Source organism: Antechinus flavipes, chromosome 3 (genome assembly GCF_016432865.1).
Source record: "Antechinus flavipes isolate AdamAnt ecotype Samford, QLD, Australia chromosome 3, AdamAnt_v2, whole genome shotgun sequence".
Lineage (NCBI taxonomy): Eukaryota > Metazoa > Chordata > Mammalia > Dasyuromorphia > Dasyuridae > Antechinus > Antechinus flavipes.
Genome location: NC_067400.1, coordinates 585582556 through 585603306, shown reverse-complemented (window position 1 = coordinate 585603306; position 20751 = coordinate 585582556). Strand labels below are relative to the sequence as shown.

Genomic DNA, 20751 nt, shown 5'->3' with positions numbered 1-20751 from the left:
GCAGCCCCTGGGTGCTTGTGATGGTCCCAATAAAGATACAGAACAGGCTGTGACTCAGAGAGGGGAGGGAGAACTCAGGGTGAGGGGGTGCAGAGCGGGGTGCAAGTCCCCAGCGAGGCTCTGCCATGGGAACGAGAGTGAGGATGTCTGAGGATGGTGTCCAAGAGGGAAAGCCAATTGTTAAATTTTCAACGCGAGCATTTACACCTCAGAAAAACTTAGCATTTTGTTGATTGCTTATTGTCTAGACTTTAGAAAGTGATGGAGAAAATGGCAATAATTCAAATTAAATTTTAAGTGTGTCCTGTGTGCTTTCTTTTTTTGCCCTAAAGAGATGATTATTAAATATTTACCAGTCTCCACCTGCTTGGGACCCTCTTAAGTTGGAGATTTGAGCTTGGATCTGTAGAGGTTAATGAAAATCATGGCAGGGTCCAGAGACAGTGACAGTTAGTCAGAGACATCCAGTATATGGCTCTGGTTCCCATGGTTTCCCTACTTCCTGCCTTCCAACAGTGATTCCATTTAAGCAATAAGGACAATTAGCCATGAGTCATATTTGGTCATGAATTGCTATACTGTTGTACTCATAATGTGAAAGCAGAAGGGATATCTACTCCAACCTACTCATTTTTAAAATGGGGAAACTGAGTCCCAGAGAGGTTACACTGGTAGGAAACGGCAGAGATGGGATTTGAACCCAGGTCCAAAATCAGCATTCTTTCCACTACACCATGTCCATTTATCTGAACTGGCATTTGATGACAGGAGACCTTGTGATTAGGGTGTGAACTTGAAAGCAGCCAGACTATGATTCATTTCAGAATTACCAGCAAGTTAAACAATTAACAACCCCCCGAAGAGAATGGCCCGCTGCCATCCTGCGGCTGAGGGGGAAACAGCTGGTCTCGGAGGAAAGGCTCCAGAAGCACCAGCTGCAGTTTTCCCACCTTACCTGTCAGACCGGCTCCTGCTGCTCCGAACAGGGAGGTTATGACGGCAATCCCTGCCACGGAGCCCAGAGCAGCTGCCCCCGTGGTGCCGATGATGGCGGCCGCTCCCGCAGCCATGAAAGGGGCAGCCAGGCCACCTGTCAGCCCTGCAATGGAACAGCACAGGATTCAACCCGTTCCCTGTAACCTTCCACATCGGAATTCCTTCCCAAGCCCCACCTCCCCCTCAAGTCAGGGACTGTCCAATTTTACATTTTACATAACAGCAACAATAATAACAGCATTTATATAGCACTAATTATATACCAGGCACCGTGCTAAATGCTCTACAAATACGATCTCATTTGATCCTCACTACAACTCTGGAAGGTAGGGGTTACGATTATCCCCATTTTACAGATAAGGAAAGTGAGGTAAATAGATTCAGGGTCTGAGGCTAGTTTTGAACTCAGGTCTTCCTGATTGCTCAGTACTAGTTTTCTCTACTCTTAGGCTTGGAGAAATTAAATGCTAAATAAATGCCTTTTCACTCATTCATTTTAAATATGAAACTGATAAGGTTATTATAATAGCCTGGTTGAGAAGTGTGGGGATCCGAGGCACTGGGGCCCCGCCGAGGTGGCCTAGGGTCATGAGTCCAGGGGAGTGGGAACCGCCTTCCCTGCTGGAGCTTTAGGGCCTAAAGCCAGCCAGAGCTCCCTTGCACTTTTACTCCAGATTCTAGGCGATCTTTCCATTCTTGGCAGCTCTGATTAGATTAGGGAGTTTCTGGACCATGCCCCAGAGCCCTGAGCACTGCTTACCTATTGCTGTCCCGCCTCCAACAGTGGCCAGGCCGATCAGGAGATAACGCTTCCATTTCTTCCGATTTTCTCTCTTTTTTCTTGAAGCTTCAGCAGCTCTGGGAGTGGGGAAGGGGAGACGAGGAAGAAGAAGAGGAAGCAAGAGCGGTGAGGGCAGCCCTGAGGCTTCCAGGCCCCAGATTCAGCCACAATGCTGGGCCAATCGTGGGGATTCCGTCACGCAGGCTCAATGACAAGAAACACCATGGATTCATCACTTATAGTCAAGGGCCGAGGAGCCGAACAGGACATAACGTTCAGTACGTGCTTATACTTACCCTGTTGATCCATCCTAACTGGACTGCAGTTTGAATAATGAAAAAAAAAGCACAAAAGGGTTTTAAAAACAGATATACTGGAAACACCAGTGAAATACACCCTGTGATCTTCTCTGTGCTCAGTCCCCCTTCTCCCCGGCCCCCAAACCGCTTCCCCAACCTGGGTTGACACAAAACAAGGTCTTTAGAAATGCTTATTAAATGGGAAAAAAAGGAACTCGGAACACTGCCTTTGGGCCAGACTTGTTCAGACTTGAAAAACAAATTCCTAAAAAACTGGAAAAGGAGACACACGAATACACAAACATACATGTATATAATATATACAAACATACATGTGATATGTAATTATATATATATATATATATACATACATATATGTACATAGATACTTTTTTTTTTAGCTTAATAGAGTTAGAAAGACCACTCACCCAGATTTTCCAGTCACAATGCTCAATTCTTAGGTGCTATATCAGAATCTTAGAATGTCAGAGCTGGGGAGGGCCCTTAGAACCCAGGATGTCAGAGCTGGAAGGGCCTTAGAAGCCAGGAAGTCAGGGCTGGGAGGGCCCTTAGAACCCAGGAGGTCAGGGCTGGGAGGGCCCTTAGAACCCAGAAGGTCAGGGCTGGGAGGGCCTTAGAACCCAGGAGGTCAGGGCTGGGAGGGCCCATAGAACCCAGGAGGTCAGGGCTGGGAGGGCCCTTAGAACCCAGGAGGTCAGAGTTGGGAGGGCCCTTAGAACCCAGGATGTCAGAGCTGGGAAGGCCCTTAGAGAGTGTCAGAGCTGGGGGCACCCTTTCTGAGCCTCAGTTTCCCCATCTATAATGAGGGCATGATAATATGCACCACCTACTTCATGGTGACTTGACAGAATCAAACAAGTTACATCAAGTAAAACACTCCTAGTTTTGCATGGAACTGTAACAAGGAAAAATGCATCTCTACCACTGGGTCACTAGGTGGCAGAATGGATAGTGCTGAACTTAGAATTAGAAGCCTGAGGTTCAAATCTGTCTCAGATACTTCCTAGTTGTGTGACAGCAAAGTCACTTAACCTCACTTTACCCATCTATAAAATAGTTTAAATGGCTGTTAATAATTACAGGTTAATAACAGCATCTATCTCCTCGGGCTGCTTCAAGGATCCGACTGATACCACGTAGGAAGTGCTCTGCAGACCTAATGGTTATATAGATGCTAACTACAATGATAACGATTTTCACACTATCAGTTTGGATAACGTTTTACAGCTTACAAAGCACTTTCTTCATGGATATCATAGGAGGTAGGTAATACAATTATGATCGCTCCCATTTTACAGATGGGGATACAGGCTCAAAAAAAGCTACAAAATGAATTAATGCCAGACTCGGGACTCCTGACATTTCACTGTTTGCTGCCAATCATGACACTAAAAGCTCTCTTCTTCCTTCCCCCTTTACCACCACTGTGCGCTACGCTGATCCCAAGGGTGTAGCTCAAAGCGAAGATGCAGGGGTGACCCCCAGCCTCGTCCTGATGGGCTTGCCAGAGCAGGCGGACCCAAAAGAAACTAAGAGAAAAGACCGAGGGAAAAGGCCGGGGCCACCCGGCCCTCAGAGCTAGTCCTGCGGGGTGATTATTGATGTCAAGCTGATTAGCTAGACTGGAGTTCTTTCTCCAACATGAGTGACCTGGGAAGTAGGGTCACTGAGAGCCCTCCTCTGCAGAGAGACGCAAGGGAGGCTTGAAGCGGGCAAAAGATGTCCCCTCAATCTGTGGTAGCAACTAGTAGCAGTCACGCAGTGGCTGTGGCGGTAGGAGTACTACAAGTAGAGGGCGGCAGTAGCAGTGGTAATGACAGTGCTGCTACTAGGAGCAGCAACACAACAGGGCCACAGCCGTGGAGCGGGGAAGGGCTTCGGAGGTTTGATCTTATAGATGGGTAAACCGAGGCTTACTGCAGGAAGGGACTTGTCCAAGATCGGTCCCTTGATCAACCAACAAGTATTTCACCAACCCAGCAGGGTGCCAGGCAGTGCTTGAGGAGCTCAGGAAACAAGGAACGAAACGATCTCTTTTGCAAGGAGCTTCCATCCTAAGGGGAAGTCCAGTCCATATTCAGTCCCCATTCAGCATGAATAGAAAGAGAATCTGGTTGGTACACACCCAGTGCTTAATAAAAGCTTGTGGATTACTGAACGCTATAAAAAAGTACTTATCCCCATATCCCCACAGAGACTCAGAGGCATAAGATTCTGCAACTCTATGACACAATCCCTATTTAGTACATTGGGGAGCCAGGTGATCTGCATCCAAATTTTGGCCCCAACTTAACTAGCCAAGTGACCCTGGGCAAGTCACTAAAATTCCCTGAGCCTCAGTTTCCTTATCCACAAAATGGGTATAATACTTATATTACCTGAATCAAGGATTTGATGGGAAAGAAGTATTTTGCAAACCTTAAGGTGCTATAGAAATCTGAATCATTACTATCAATATCATTGATATTAATATTTATTATATTTATGTTAATATGCTTATATTAACACATAATCATCACTATCAATATAATTAATATTATGAAAAGGCAGTCCAGTATAATGGAAATTGTTGGAACCTCCATTAATCTGTGAGCTGCTTTAGAGCAGATTCTATTGTTTTTTTAAATTAACTTTCTTTGTATTCTTAGGCATAATTCCTGGCACAAAATAGTTTTTGTTCACTCATTTCAGTTGTGACTGAAGGCACAAATTCCCTATTTTTTTTTTTTTTGCGACCCTATTTTGAGGTTTCCTTGGCAAAGATACTGAGGCAATGTGCCATTTCCTGCTCATTTTACAGATGGGGAAACTGAGGCGAGCAAGGCTGTTGTGGATCCTTTGTTCTCAAAATAGATGCTTAACGAATGCCAGCTGAGTGTCTCGGAGTCAGGATACAGCATCACGAAGTCGAGGAATCTCCAAATTAGACCTCGAGGTCATTTAGTCCGATCCCCACCTGAAGAATTCCTCTCCAACATACACGACAGGCGACTGGCAGCCTCAGCCCTGCGGGACGCCCACCCCCCTTTTGGTCATCTCTCACAGGAGAGGGAGTACTCCCTCACGGGGAGCCGACAAGTAGGGGACTGTCCTCCATCCAAGCAAAAAGGCAAAAATGAGCTAAACGCGGAAAAACGAACATTAAGTACAAATGACCCAGAGGCAAGTAACTATAATAGAGTGAAGTTTTTTCATCTGTCTAATAATAACAGCAGCAAAAGTAGTGATGGCGATAATTCTGTGTCTCTTTCCAGCTCTAGATTTTGCCATCCTATGATTGGAGAGACAATGGATTATGAATAGAGTGCTAGACTTAAACCCTGTATTCAAATCCTACCTCGGACACATAATTATGCAAATTTATTCCAAGTGTTCATGTGCACTATTTGTGTCCCAGCTACTAGAGAGCCTTCTGAGTTTGTTATGATCTATGCACTATGGCGCCACCTTGCTGCCTCTCACTGGAAGACTATTACAGTAATTCAGGCTACAAGCAAGATGGCGGCTCTGTCAAATCAAGCCAACAAGCAATTGACCATGGGTCAATCATTTCATCTCTAAGTCTCGGTTTTGTCATCTGTGGAATGGGAGAAGTGATGCCTGTAGTAGAGATTCATTTCACAGGGATGTTATAAATCTTGAGCTGTCTTTCCAATTATTTTTTAAAATGATTTCCAGCTAGAACGATTAAATTTGACCAAAAAAACTAGTTTTGGTCATTAAAAGGTTAATTGCAGTTAACTAAAAAAATCTCCTTAGCTGATCACATGACACTCCCTGGAAGGAAGGCATTAAAGAGGCCGTTGCACCCATTTATAGATGAGAAAACTGAGACTCATTCCCTAAGAATGGATTTTCCTGAAAAATAACAAATGCCACCTTACTCCGACTCTTCTTCCTGTCTTTCCTTCAGGCTCTCCAGAAACATCTCCTCCAGGTTCTCCAGCTCCTCTGGGGGTATTTTCAGCAGCCAGGTGACGTGGCACACAAGGACCCTGGCCCGAGCATCATAGCAGCCTTCAGATGGAACAAAAACGTAAGAGATGAAGAAGGTGCTTTTACTGGAACATTATCAAGAATCAAAATACTTCTGGAGCACTTCAAGGGAATAAAATATTAAACTTTCCTCATCATGACCCTGTGAGGTAGAGAGTGTGTGTGTGTGTGTGTGTGTGTGTGTGTGTGTTGATCAAACCCATTCGGAACACTGAGGCCCAAGGAAGTAAAGTCTCACTTCAGATCACATTAGAAAAAATCAGAATCAGTAGTCAAACCCAGAGTCTTTGATTCCATCCCTGTGGTCCTACTGGGCTACACACTATTGGATCATGAATGTTAATAGTAAGGATCCAAATTTTTGTGTTGCCTTCTCTCTCTCTCTCTCTCTCTCTCTCTCTCTCTCTCTCTCTCTCTGTCTATATCTATATCTATATATATGTAGATACATATATGCACACACACACATATATATATATATTTTTTTTTTCCTTATGGAAATAAATACCAAAAGGTTATTGTGTACTTACTCTGCAAGGATCAATCCAGGCTGCAAAGAAAGGCTGTGAATAGGGTGTTAAATTAGGAGTTAGGAAGACCCAAATTCAAATTCTGGCTTTAGACACCCGCTAGCTGGGTAAGTCATTTAACTGCTGCCTGCCTCAGTTTTCCTCATCTGTAGAATGAGATACCACCAGCCCCTCCCTCTCAAGATGGTTGTGAGAATTCAACGAGTGATTATTGAATGGGCGTATAAAACACCTTACAAACCGGGGTGTGTTTTTTGTATCCATATACATAGGTCTCTCCCATTATGAGCGCCTATAGGGTAGAGACTTTTAGCTTTTCGTTGATAACCGCACAAATTAATTGTGCTGGACACACTGTCAATGTTAAGATGTTTGTTAATTAACTCGTCAATAAATATTATCAGAGCAGCTAGGTGGCGCCATAGTGCAGTTCTGGGGTCAAGAGGGTCTGCGTTCAAATTTGCCCTCAGACACTGATTAGTTGTGTGACCCTGAGTAAGTCACTTCACCCTGTTTGCCTCAGTTTCCTCATCTATAAAATGAGCTGGAGAAGGAAATGACCAACGACGCCAAGATCTTTGCTGAGAAAACTCCAAATGGAGTCCCAGAGTCAGACACAACTGACATGACAACAGGTATTATCATCACCAAATCACAGATGAGAAAACAGGGGCATTGAGGGATCACAGGATTACTGATTGAGCTGGAAGGGGCCTCAGTGGCCACTGAGTCCAATCAAGTCCAGGAAACTGAGGCCCGACAAGGTTAAGTGGTTTCCCCAAGAGCTGCACAGACAGTAACATCAAAAGTGGTATCTGAATCCAGTTCCTCGGGGGACAGTCTGGTGGCGTTTTCCATTGACTAGCTCCAGGTCACAAAGCCGGCAGTCAGCCCGGAGTGCAGAGCTGTGCCCAAGAAGTCCCCCAGCTGCTCATCCCATCCAGCTGGCGGTGGGTGGGGTCAAGCTCATTGAGAACTGGTTCTGCCTTTGCTTGTATTTCCATCACTAAACACAGAGCCTAGTGTGCAGTAGGTGCTTAGTAACTGCAGGTGGACTGACTGACTAGGGAAAGGAGAAAGAATAAGTGATGACCCAGACAGGGAAGACATTGGTCTGAGTAGCAGGAGGAGCTGGGAGGGTCCCAAGAAGCCTTAGGTACAAGAGAACAGGAACCGCGTGGATAGCCCATAGTCCACACTCAGGCCCATTATTCTAATATTTCTTGTTCAAAAACCCCACATTTTTATGGAACCTCACCCAATTGGGCAGTATAAATACAAGCATCTCCATTTTAGGGGGGACTGAGCCACAGCGCTTAGAGGCAGCAAGAGGAGAAACGGAGGTTGTCCCCGCAAAGCCGAGTGAAGAAGGCCAGCAAGCCTTCATGTCCCCACTCCTACAGCCCTGCCTGCATGAATGGGGAAGAAGAGCCAGAGAAAGGCTGAAAAGGTAAAGGGAGGGAGGGCCAGAGAAAGGCTGAAAAGGTAAAGGGAGGGAGCGCCAGAGAAAGGCTGAAAGGCAAAGAGCAGGTAACAGAGGAAGCTCCCCGTGGGGCCGGCCTCTGCTCTCTCACTCAGGCACACCCTTCTCTGGCCTCCCCAGACCTGCACTAAGCAGCCAGCAATAGGCCGGGTGGCTACGTGCCGAGGGTCAGACTGCTCGGGTCTTCTGGTTACTAGGTCAGTCTAGACGGCTCCTTAGGAGTAAATAGCTGGTATCAGAAGCCCAAGATAATCAGCGCTAATGGGGCTAAAACAACCTTCGGCAGCTGTCATTAGTCGATGAGAATTATAAATTGCCATTAATACAGGTGTCACTGATCAAAGTTATGGTGACTAAGCTGGCTGAACATTGGCCAAGATGCACTCCAGTGATTACGATTTTCCAACGGCCTCCAATGTCAGCCCCAAAACTAATGCTCCAAATGCTCCAGTGCTGGGATGGCTGCTTGGGGGAGCAATGACCATAATAACGATAGTGCAGCGTATCGAGGTTCTCTCAATAAATCCTCATAATAACCCTAGGAGGTACATGTTGAGATTATCCCCAATATGCTGATGAGGAAACTGAGGCAGAGAGAGACTCCCTCAGAGTCACCCCACTAGGTCTGAGACCACGTTTCAGCTTGGGTCTTCCTGCCTCTGGTTTCAGCCACCCAACAAGGTACCTCCCATCCTGCCAGTCCTAAGAGGGAGGGAGAGCTTAGGGCATTTGGGACTCATTGGAAGCACAAAAACAGGGCTCGAGATAGGTGATGGACATTTTCATGTCACAGAGGGCCTGAAGGTTTGCAAATCAGCAACTGGAGACTGCCCATAGTTCAGAGGGAACAGTGACCTTAGTCTGACCAGTCAATCAATAAGCATTTATTAAGTGCCTACTATTTGCCAGGCCCTCTCTGGGTACCAACCACAGTTTAGGAAGGACATGGATAGCTGAGCAGAAGTCTCTGTGGCAGGTTAAACATTGCTAGTTTCTTCAACTGGTCACAGAATTACAGGCTGAGAGCTGGCAGGAAGCTGGGAGGGCAGCCAGTCCAACTCCTTCTTTTGAAGATGAGGAAATTGAGACCCAGAGAGATCCAGGTACTGACCCAAGATCAAGTTCAAGATACCCGAAGATCTAGACTTATAACCACAATCCCACTTGTCATCTTTGGGTAAGTTCTGTGACTTCCATTTTATCAACTGTAAATGGAAATGATGGATTATAGGAGCTGGATCAATGATTCTATAATCTCCTGAAGAATTGAGGAGATTTGGCATAGAAGACAAAATCTTCACTTGGAGACTGTTTCATGCCTCTCTTTGTAGTCTCTTTAATGAGCTCAGGACCTAGTCCAGAGTAAGTGCTTTATAAATGCTTACTGAATGGCAGAAACTGGGTATTAACCTACACCTAACACCTTATTCCAAGATAAGGATGAAATGTTTTCATAATTTGGACATAAAGAATGATACTATAAGCAAATGAGAAGAACAAAGGGGTAATCTACCTCTCAGATCTGTGGAGAAGGAAGGAATTTATGGCCAAAGAAGAACTAGAGTACAGTATGGAATGCAAACTGAATAATTTTTATATTAAGTTTAAAAGTTTTTATACAAACAAAACCAATGCAGACAAGATTGAAGGGAAACAGAAAACTGGGAAAAAACTTAACATCCAAGGAACCTGATAAAGGTCTCATTTCTATAATAGAGAGAATTGACTCAAATTTATAAGAACACAAGCCATTCTCCAATTGATAAATGGTCAAAGGACATAAATAGACAATTTTCAGGTGAAGAAATTAAAACCATTTCTAGTCATCACTATTGATCTATCTAAATCACTATTGATCGGAGAAATGCAAATTAAAACAATTCTGAGATACCACTACACACCTGTCAGATTGGCTAGAATGACAAGGAAAGATAATGACGAATGTTGGAGGGGATGTGGAAAAACTGGCACACTGATACATTGTTGGTAGAATTGTGTATGGATCCAGCCATTCTGGAGAGCAATCTGGAACTATACTTAAAGGGCTATCAAACTGGGCATAGCCTTTGATCCAGCAATGTCTCTACTGAGTCTCTTTGAGTCCCAAAGAGATCTTAAAGGAAGGAAAGAGACCCACATGTGCAAAAATGTTTGTAGCAGCCCTTTTTCTAGTGGCAACAAAGTGGAAACCGAATGGATGCCCATTAGTTGAGGAATGGCTGAGTAAGTTATGGTATATGAATGCTATGGAATATTATTGTTCTGTAAGAAACGACAAGCAAGATGATTCCAGAAAGGCCTGGGGAGACTAACATGAATTGATGCTGAGTAAAGTGAGTAGAATCAAGGGAACATTGCACACAGCAACAAGATTATACAATGATCAACTATGATGGACTTGGCTCTTTTCAAACAACGTGATGAAGAGAGCCATCTGCATCCAGAGAGAGGACTGTGGGAACTGAGTGCTGATCACAACAGCATTTTTTCACTTTTTTGTTGTGATTTGCTTGCTTTTTGTTTTCTTTTCCATTTTTTTCTTTTTTGATCTGATTTTTTTTGCGCAGCATGATAAATATAAAAATATGTTTAGAAGAATTACACATGTACAACCTACTTGGTTGTCTTGGATTACTTGTTGTCTATGAGAGGGAGAAAAAATTTGGAACACAAACTATCTTTGCATATATTTTGAAAATAAAAAAGCTAAAAATTTAAAAAATAGTAAATAATAAAAACAGTTATTGAAATAAATGCTTACTGACTGGTAGGTTGGCTGATATGTTGACTTGTATTCAAGAGCATTAATGTGAAAGAGGAAACATATCTGTTGGGATGGTATAGAAGGGATTCCGGTTGGGTGGGGGTTGGACGAGTTGACCTCTGTCATCTCTCACAATTCTGAAGCACTAATTCTAAAGCTCTCAGTGGTAATTAAGATTCATTTGTTAACCTAGAGCCTATGAACTTGTTTTGAGAATATATATTGAGAACGGTATTTCAATCATTGGTTTCTGTTATAATTAAACGAGTTTTGATTTGTACATTTAACATTATTTCAAGAATGGATCGCAATACTGCAAAGGAATTTGGGACACCAAAAAAGAATTAAGGACAGATACAGGAGAGCTTCTAGGAATTCCAGACATGCCAGAGTCCACTTGGAAATCCAGGCTAAATGAGCCCCGGGCAATTAAAAGCTTAGGGAGGCATTGTGAATGCGGTAGGAAGAGCAGGAGCCCAGACGTGTCATCTTAGCTTTATGGACTTCAGCTCCCTTATCTGCTAAATGGGGATAATAATGTTAGAACCGCCTAACTTTATAAACCAGCCCCAGACACGGGAGCAGTTACTTAGTAAGAGTTAGGTTACGGAGGGCATTTGAAAAGAGCACATTTTCTTCCAGATGTGGAATGATACATGTGTCTCCAATTCTACTGTCAGAACTCTGGCTTCCCCTAAGCAATGACTTCATGTCACAGTATATGTCCCAGGGCCTTCTTTCTTGTTATTTTGATTTTATTTTTCATGTTTTAATTAATTTTTCCATCAATCAAAGTCTGCTTTCTCTGTGTATTTCCCTCTCTCCTCTAACCCTGCTGAGAAATTCATAACAGAGTTAGAGTGAAACAAATTCCTACTTTGGTCAGGTTAAAAAGAGTAGTAGGTGGGCAGCATCATTTTGAATCCTGCAGAAGTATAGCTGAACAAAGCTTTCAATGGTCCTTAGTCAATTATCATTTATCTTTTAGTTGTCATTTCATTCCTTTACTTTGCTCTTTTCATATTGTTATTACTTATAGATTGTAAATCTCTCAAGGATGTATTCATTTTAGAATCTCTAATAGTATATAGCAGAGTAAGTATTATGATCATGCTAGGTGCTTAATATCAATTTAATATTAATTGTTAAATGCTACCATTATCATAATAAAAACAGTTTTTCATCTACTTTTAACAGTAAAAAAAAAAAAAAAAAAAGAAGTATAGCTGAGCACTGGTGTTGACCTGAGTTTCTAAATCTTCCAAACTTATTTGTCTTAAAAATATTGGTTTTATGGTATAAATTGTTCAGTTTATACAGTCTTCCCAAGTTTTCCTCCCATCTCATTCCTTATAGGACAACAATATCGTTACATTCATACCACAACTTGTTCAGCCATTTCCCAACAGATGGATATCCCCTCAATTTCCAATCTTTTGCCACCAAAGAGAGCTGATATAAATATTTTTATTCAATAGGGCCCTTTTCCTTTTTTTCCCTTAGAACCTAATTGTATATTTCTAGGTCAAATGGTACTCATAATTTAATACCCTTTGGGATACAAAATCCAGAATGGCTCGACCACTTCCCACTTCCATCCACAGTGCATTAATGCACATTAATGTGCTTGTTTTTGTTTCCTCACAGCTCCTCAATATTTGTTATTTTCCTTTATTTGCTAACTTTGCTAATTTGAGAAGAATTTCAGTGTCATTTTAATTTGATTTTTCCTAGTTATTAGTGATTTAGAACATCTCTTTATATACAATTAATAGTTTGAATTCATTCCTTGGAAAATTTCATATTTTTGACGATTTATCAAATGGGGAATGGCACTGTGTCCTTTAAGAGATGTTGTACTTATCACAAGTAATACTTCCCTCACTGCCCTTCTTTTCTCTACTTTCCCCCAGACCCCAGGGAAATCCACTTCCTCTCAGGAATCTTGTTTAATGTTTAATTGCCCTTCAGGAGGGATTAAATGAGCAAAGAGGTCCTACAACCCACCGGCTTGCAGTGAACCAAGGCTGGAAGGGCAGAGCCTTGTCAGGGAACAGTTTCAAGCATCTTGGACTTTGAACTTTCAAAGTTATTAAAGAGTAAAAGTAAATTCATAGGAGACTGAATCCTTCAAGGTTGGAGAGATGCAAGAAACCTTAGGAAATGGTGTGACCCTCATTCTGGGGAGGATTTCCAGAAGAACTAGAAAGTATGCTTATCACTTGAGTAAGGCTAAAAAGTTTAGAGGGCTCATGGAACATAGAATGTAGAACTGGGAGGGCCCCTAGAACCCAGGAGGTCAGAGCTGGGAGGGCCCTTAGAACCCAGGATGTCAGAGCTGAAAGGGCCCTTAGAACCCAGAATGTCAGAGCCGGGAGGGCCCTTAGAACCCAGAATGTCAGAGCCGGGAGGGCCCTTAGAACCCAGAATGTCAGAGTCGGGAGGGCCCTTAGAACCCAGAATGTCAGAGCTGGGAGGGCCCTTAGAACCCAGGAGGTCAGAGCTGGGAGGGCCCTTAGAATCCAGGATGTCAGGGCTGGGAGGGCCCTTAGAATCCAGAATGTCAGAGTCGGGAGGGCCCTTAGAACCCAGGAGGTCAGAGCTGGGAGGGCCCTTAGAACCCAGGAGACCAGAGCTGGGAGGGCCCTTAGAACCCAGGATGTCAGGGCTAGGAGGGCCTTAGAACCCGGGAGGTCAGAGCTGGGAGGGCCCTTAGAACCCAGGATGTCAGGGCTAGGAGGGCCTTAGAACCCAGGAGGTCAGAGCTGGGAGGGCCCTTAGAACCCAGGATGTCAGGGCTAGGAGGGCCTTAGAACCCGGGATGTCAGGGCTGGGAGGGCCCCTAGAACCCAGGAGGTCAGAGCCGGGAGGGCCCTTAGAACTCAGGATGTCAGGGCTGGAAGGGATATAAATTGTTAGAGTTAGGTAACATGATGAGAATACTAGATTTGGAACTATAGGATGTAGTTCCCAACTGTTTCTGGGTGACCCGGGGCAGTCAGCCTCTGTGGCTTGGTGTCCTCACCTATATACAGAGCCTATAGGAAGGAGTTGTGATCCCCTGGGCCTTGGGTGGAGATGACCTCTAAGGAACCTCTGATTCAACAAACATTTAATAAGTGCCCACAGGGACCCCTTCCCAGGTGCTAGGGATATAAAGATCAGACTTGTACAGATGAGGAAACTGAGGCACACGTGGTTAAATGACTTGTCCAGGGTCACACACCTGGTAAGTGACTGAAGGCAAGATTTGAACTCAAGCCCAGCAATCTATCTGCTACACCCTCTAGCCACTTGGGATAGCCGTAGAAATGACTGCTGACTAGCACAGACCTTCCTCCCAATTGTCTTTTATCATATTAAAAAATAGACTCTTATCAATAGTTTTTGTTTTTATATCACTCGCATTTCCTCATGTATCCCTTCCCCTAAATTTCATTTCTTTTTCAAAGCAGAAGTACTTTATAAAAGCATAATAAGAAGAACTGTTCTAGATGCCTCCTTTTTGCTCAATATGCAGGAATACACACATCATCAATGCAAGTGTAAAAAATACACATGGGTGTGTGTGTGTGTGTGTGTGTGTGTGTGTGTGTGTAAGTATACACAGACAGACAGACACACGCATATAGAGGGAAATCAGCCCGAACACACATGCCCACAATGTACGTTTTATAAAGGAGATGTGTGGAGGGGGAAGCGTGCATATAACAAGCAGGCAGCTGGGTGCGCAGCACAGGATGAGGGCTAGTCCTGGCATCTGGGAAAACCTGAATTCAAACCCAACCTCAGGCACTAGTTGTGTGACTCTGGGGCAAGTCACTTAATCTCTAAAAATCTACCTCAGTTTCTCCAATTGTAAAATGGGAATAATAAATGCACCATCACCTTGGTTTGCTGTGAGGATCAAATGAAATAATATCATAAAGTACCTGGCACATAGTAGGTGTTTAACAGTAGTTAATAGTAGGTGCTTAAAAGAGGTTTGTTCCTTCTTTTCCCTTTCCTTTGACTACAATGCCATGGATCTCTTACTCGGGAGAAAGAGTAGGCTCTGCAACTTGTAGTTAAAATTCCAGAGACAAATCCCAGCTTTTCTCCCTTCCTCTCCTTTACACAAGTTGCCTGTCCTGCCTTTTCGCGTGGACTTGTCTGGATGGCGTTCCATCTCCAGCAGGAAGTTCTGGAACTCAGGTGCCAGACTCCTTGGGACACAGAGCTGGGTTCTCCCAGCTAGTTAACGCCGTCCAAATTTATCTTCAGCGACAGCCGGAGGCAAAAACATCATCTAAAGAAGCCCCGATTCTACTCTGGGAAGCCATATGGGCTCCCCCAGAACAGAAGGAATTTCTTACAGGGGAAGTTTCTGTGGTTTGGAGCTAATACTAGAGAGCTGCTGTTCAAAATTCAGCAAAGCTTCCTGGTCGTGGGTCTCATCTTTTCAACAAAGAGGAAATTTCTTCTGGTCCATTCTGGTTATATTCTCAAAAGTGTCCTGTTAAGCCTCATAAAACAGGTTCTGCAGGTTATCATGTTCTATGGAGGCCCCACGTCACAAATAGGAGGAAGAGCTGCTAACGTTCACTGCCAGAGCTTTTAAAAAGCTATAAAGGCAGGATCCTGAGCCCCGTGAGATGAACAAGGACCAGCTCTGATATCCCATGTTCTAAGACCCTCCCAGCTCTGACCTCCTGGGTTCTAAGGGCCTTCCCAGCTCTGACCTCCTGGGTTCTAAGGGCCCTCCCGGCTCTGACCTCCTGGTTTCTAAGGGCCCTCCCAGCTCTGACCTCCTGGGTTCTACCCTCCCAGCTCTGACCTCCTGGGTTCTAAGGGCCCTCCCAGCTCTGACCTCCTGGGTTCTAAGGGCCCTCCCAGCTCTGACCTTTTGGGTTCTAAGGGCCCTCCCAGTTCTGACCTCCTGGGTTCTAAGGGCCTTCCCAGCTCTGACCTCCTGGGTTCTAAGGGCCCTCCCAGCTCTGACCTCCTGGGTTCTAAAGGCCTTCTCAGCTCTATTCTGTTTGATATTCTGTTCTAAATACTCTGCTAGTTTTGGCATTCTGTGTTCTAGGAGCCTTTCCTAACCTTGACATTCTACCTTCTAATTTTGACTCTTTAAGGTCCCTCTAACCTTCTATGTTTTAACCAAGTTCCCATGCTGATAGCCTACATCTATTCCACCTCTGACTTTCTATATCCTAAGGTCCTTTTCAGGGGCAGCATTCTATGATTCTTCCTGTCAATGATTACCTCACTAAAAAGCAGTTCCTAATCTGCAGGGAACATTCTCAGGCTACTGAATCCCTAACTCCCCATAATTACAGCAATGTGATTGAGGGTCACCAGATTAACCTTCTGGATGTTATCAGCCCTTCACGGATTTATCAGAACGTAATACTACTTAGAGAGGAGAGAATGATTACTTGCACTTAGAGATGTACACAGGACATTTGGTTATTCTTGTGGATGAAGACTCTGGACCTGGAATTTATTTACTTTGTCCCACTTCCTCTCTGGTGACTCCTGCATTCTTACTCAGGGAGAACACAGGGATATAAGGAGGGAGGAGGTCTGGAGAGAGCACTGTCACGAAGGCTGCTGCAGTGTAGGCAAGGGAGAAGTCCCCTTGGGCTTAGACGTCCCAAGTCCAAATTATGGCCTGGACGCAAACTCTGTTCTAGGGCCTCCAGTTACCCAACAGTTCCTGAAGAGGATGAACTTTTTCAGGATTTTTGTATTTGTTTTCATTTGTATACCATGGTCCTTGGCCCACAGGCCACAGATTCAGAGCTAGGAGGACCTTCCCAATCAGGGTTCCCTCCCAACAAGGAAATGTCTCACTATTAAAGACAAGAAATTATGAATAAGCCAAACCCCCAATTCAATAGCTATGATTTTTATGAGTAATGGCCCTAGAATTGAGAGGGTGACCCCCCCCTTCCCCCCACCCCAACACAAACTTTTTAAATAAGACTTAAGAAATCAAACTTACCATTCCAGAGAGAGAAGGCCAGAAGATCCTAGGAAACAAATGGAAACTAGGGATTTATATAAAATCAGTGATTAATTATACACGGCAATAACAAGATTATAAGATGATCAGTTCTGATGAGATGATTCAAACCAGTTCCAATTGTTCAGTGATGAAGAGAGCCATCTCCACCCAGAGAGAGAACCGTGGGAATTGAGTGTGGACCACAACATAGCATTCTCACTCTTTTTGTTATTGTTTGCTTGCATTTTATTTTGTTTCTCTCTCTCTCTCTCTTTTTTTTTTTTGGTGAGACATGATAATTGTATAAATATGTATGCATATATTGGATTTAACATATTTTTTTTTATTATTATAGCTTTTTGTTGACAAAACATTTGCATGGGTAATTTTTCAACATTGGCCTTTGCAAAAACTTCTGTTCCAACTTTTCCCTTACTTTCCCCCACCCCCTAGATGGCAGGTAGTCCCATACATGTTAAATATTGGACTACTTGCCATCTAGAGGAAGGCGTGCGGGATGGGGGGGAATGTGGAACACAAGATTTTGCAAGGGCTAATGTTGAAGAATTGTCCAGGTATATGTTTTGAAAAATAAAAAGCTTTAATTAAAAAAAATAATAAAATAAAATCAATGATTAAAATTCTATTATGATTCAAGCTGTCACTTGGAAGGGACTTTAGAACAGAGATCACTAGTCCCTGAAGGAACATTAAAAATCACCGAGTCCAACCCTTTCATCTAATAGATAGGAAAACTGAGGCACAAAGAAGTAAAAAGCAAGTTCATTGTTATCAATTTGGGCAAATGATGTTTGTATTGCCCCAATGTCTCTGTTTCACAGGTAAGGAGAAAGCATAAAGATTTTGGAAAACTTATTTAGGAGTATTCAATACACTGCCAAAGATCCATGTTCCTAAAGTACTGTAGCCCAGCCATTTTCCTTCAGGAGGAGGAGGAATCAGTTCAGGGAAAAGATGATAAAACATAGAATATAAGAACTGGCCTCAGAAACAGAATGTCAGAGCTGGGAGGGCTGTTAGAACTGAGGATGTCAGAGCTGGGAAGGCCTTTAGAACATGGGATGTCAGAGCTGGGAGGGCCCTTAGAACCCGGGAAGTCAGAGCTGGGAGGGCCCTTAGAACCCAGGATGTCAGAGCTGGGAGGGCCCTTAGAACACAAAAGGTCAGAGCTGGGGGGGCCCTTAGAACTCAGGATGTCAGCGCTGGGAGGGCCCTTAGAACTTAGGAGGTCAGAGCTGGAAGGGCTCTTAGAATACAGGATGTCAGAGCTGGAAGGAACATTAGAACCCAGGAGGTCAGAGCTGGACAATACTAGAGATGGCTTTTATAGGTGCTAAAGAGTCTGTAATACTTCTAATTCTTAAAACCCATTTCCAGTCTGGCTCTGAAAAGAGATCCCATTTTCTACTTCAATTATCCTGCTCAAGAGGGGTTTGGATACCTGAATAATCACCATTGGATCATTCTTCAGAACTGGATCCTTCAATAAAATCTCAGCAAATGTCGCTTCCTCTTCTCCTCCCAGGCCATCGGCAAAGGCCACCATGGAAGGGAGGACTGTTTCTGGTAACTCTAGCCATTTCACTAGGCTTTCCACAAATTCTGTCCGAAAGGAGCTGAAAGACACAATTATTTCAGATACAAAGACTTCTGACTCTTGATTATGTAACACTGGGAAGAACTGGGATAATTGAAATCCATGGGTAATTTCAAAATCTCATCTTCATAAAAACATTATTGGGTGGCTGATAAATCAAAAACTTAATCATGATAATCTCAACACAAATAAGGACAATGGCTAACACTTATATAGATCTTCAGGGCTTCACAAATAGGATTTCATTTGATTCTCACAATATCCCTGAGAGGAAGGTGTTTATCATTATCTTTATGTTACAGATGAGGAAACTAAGGTAAACAGGGTGAAGTGACTTGCCCAAAATCACACAGATAGGAAGTGTCTGAGGCTGGGTTTGAACTCAGGATTCCTGACTTCAGGGCTGTAACTCTGCCTTGGGGCAATCCAGCTGCCTCAGTCTATTACTGGTACTTCTAATTTTTCACCAGGAAAAAACCTAGGTACTCTAGACTAGTGAATTTCTAAGATTGCTTTCGCTTCTGACAGTCTATATCCTAAAGCCAAGGAGAGGATTAGCAATCACCGGATCTTTTTCCCTGAACAAATTTAGATAGACAGAGTTCCAGAATAGGGGTATGGATGAAGAAGGGGGATGGCAAAAGAAGGATGAATCCAAAATGTTATCTGATCCCTTGTCAGATGATTCATTCCTTATTAAGGAGATAAAGCATCCTTACTAGGATTTTCTATCCAAGCAATTGTGCCTGCAAAATATTTTGTCAACAAAGTCCCAAACTATTCTAAAAAAAAATCAGTCATTATGTTTCTTGGCAAGAAAATTAACTACGACAGACTAGCTGACAGAGGGGCTTCATGTGGGAAAGAGACAATCCATGGAAACACTGTGTTCCCTATGTTGGGAAATCCTTTCTAATCCATGACCTGGGAACATTGCAGAGATGATTCTCGCATTTGAACAATGAAACTGGACCAGGTGCTCTCCAAAATTCCATGTTCTAAGGGCCCTCCCAGCTTTGACATTCTCTGTTCCAAATTCCCTTCCAAGTCTGATGCTCTATGTTCTTCCCAGATCTCAGAATCTAGGATTCCAAGATTCTAAGTCAAAACAGTCACCTTTGTTCGGGTTCTGGAAAGAGCCAGGCCAGGGACATCCCGCAGAGAGCAGTATAAGCGAAACGGCTTGCTTCTCCCAGTTCCTTGCCTGTGGGCAGATGTGGCTGTGCTTCGATGGCTGGCTCGGGGTACGCCCCAGACTCTTGGCCCTGTCCCTCTGGAGTTGCCATCTTGGAATCTGCCATAAAAAACAAAAAACCCAATTTAGCACATGTTAACAAGTAGAACAGGAAATCCTTTGTATGGAGATCCCTTGAACCTAGTAAGTGTCCAGGGCATAGGGTTTGGATTTCTGTTCTGAATACATGGCCTTGAACACTGTTATTCCCTCTCTTAACTAGCTGAATTTACTTTGCTCAGAGATATGTAGATAAAAAACAAATAATATATGTGAAAGGAAATTGAGTCTTGGAGGTATGGGAAGCACATATGGACTTCATACATACATTATACATACAACAAATACATGTAACCTGTGTACAGATTACATGTGTGTAATTTAGGTATAGATCACATATAAGCAACCTATGTATATAACACATGTGGGTAATGTAGGTATATATCACGTGTATGATATAGGTATATATCACATATATGTAAATGTGTGTACATATATGCATATATGTGTGTGTGTACATGTGTATCAAGTGAGAGGCAATAAGCGGTCATAGGAAGCAAGAAATGCAGCAAAAACCAACCTTGGAGTCAAGAAAACCTAGATTCAAGTCTTGCTCTCGACCCATGCTAGCTGGGGATTACAAGCATGGGATTACAGTTGTAAACTGTAAGAGACCTTAGAAATTATCTAGTCCAATTTTATCAGTAAAGAAATCGAAGCCCAGAAACACATGACAACTTGGCTAAAATCATAGTTAGTAAGTAGCAAAACTCGAATTTGAAAATAGGACCTCAGACTTCAAATCCTGCAGTGTTTCTGCTGCTCCATGCTGCCCCCATCCTTAAAAAGTCCTTTAACTTCTTAGCCTCCTCAGCAACTCTAAGCCTAGAAGTCAAAAAGATGATAGCTAATTCTCATTAGTGGAGGAAACTTCCATACAGTGAGGTCCCTCCAAATATTGAAATTACAGATAGGGATTAAAAAAAGTACAAGCCACTGAGCTTATAAAGATAACCGAAAAATGATATCTTTTACCT

The 20751-nt window shown here is 43.4% G+C and overlaps 1 protein-coding gene across 3 annotated transcripts in view; it reads right to left on the bottom strand.

Annotated features, from left to right (window-relative positions):
- Positions 1 to 20751, bottom strand: part of TMCO4 (transmembrane and coiled-coil domains 4) — a 107696-nt gene that overhangs the window by 71989 nt on the left and 14956 nt on the right. For all 3 annotated transcript variants that reach the window (XM_051988369.1, XM_051988367.1, XM_051988368.1), the window contains exons 2-7: positions 19597 to 19774; positions 18325 to 18499; positions 16860 to 16887; positions 5982 to 6114; positions 1757 to 1854; positions 956 to 1099 (exon numbers count right to left, since the gene is read on the bottom strand). In XM_051988369.1, coding sequence (XP_051844329.1) covers positions 956 to 1099; positions 1757 to 1854; positions 5982 to 6114; positions 16860 to 16887; positions 18325 to 18499; positions 19597 to 19766 — 748 coding nt within the window. In that variant the 5' untranslated portion in view covers positions 19767 to 19774. The remainder of the gene's footprint in view (positions 1 to 955; positions 1100 to 1756; positions 1855 to 5981; positions 6115 to 16859; positions 16888 to 18324; positions 18500 to 19596; positions 19775 to 20751) is intronic.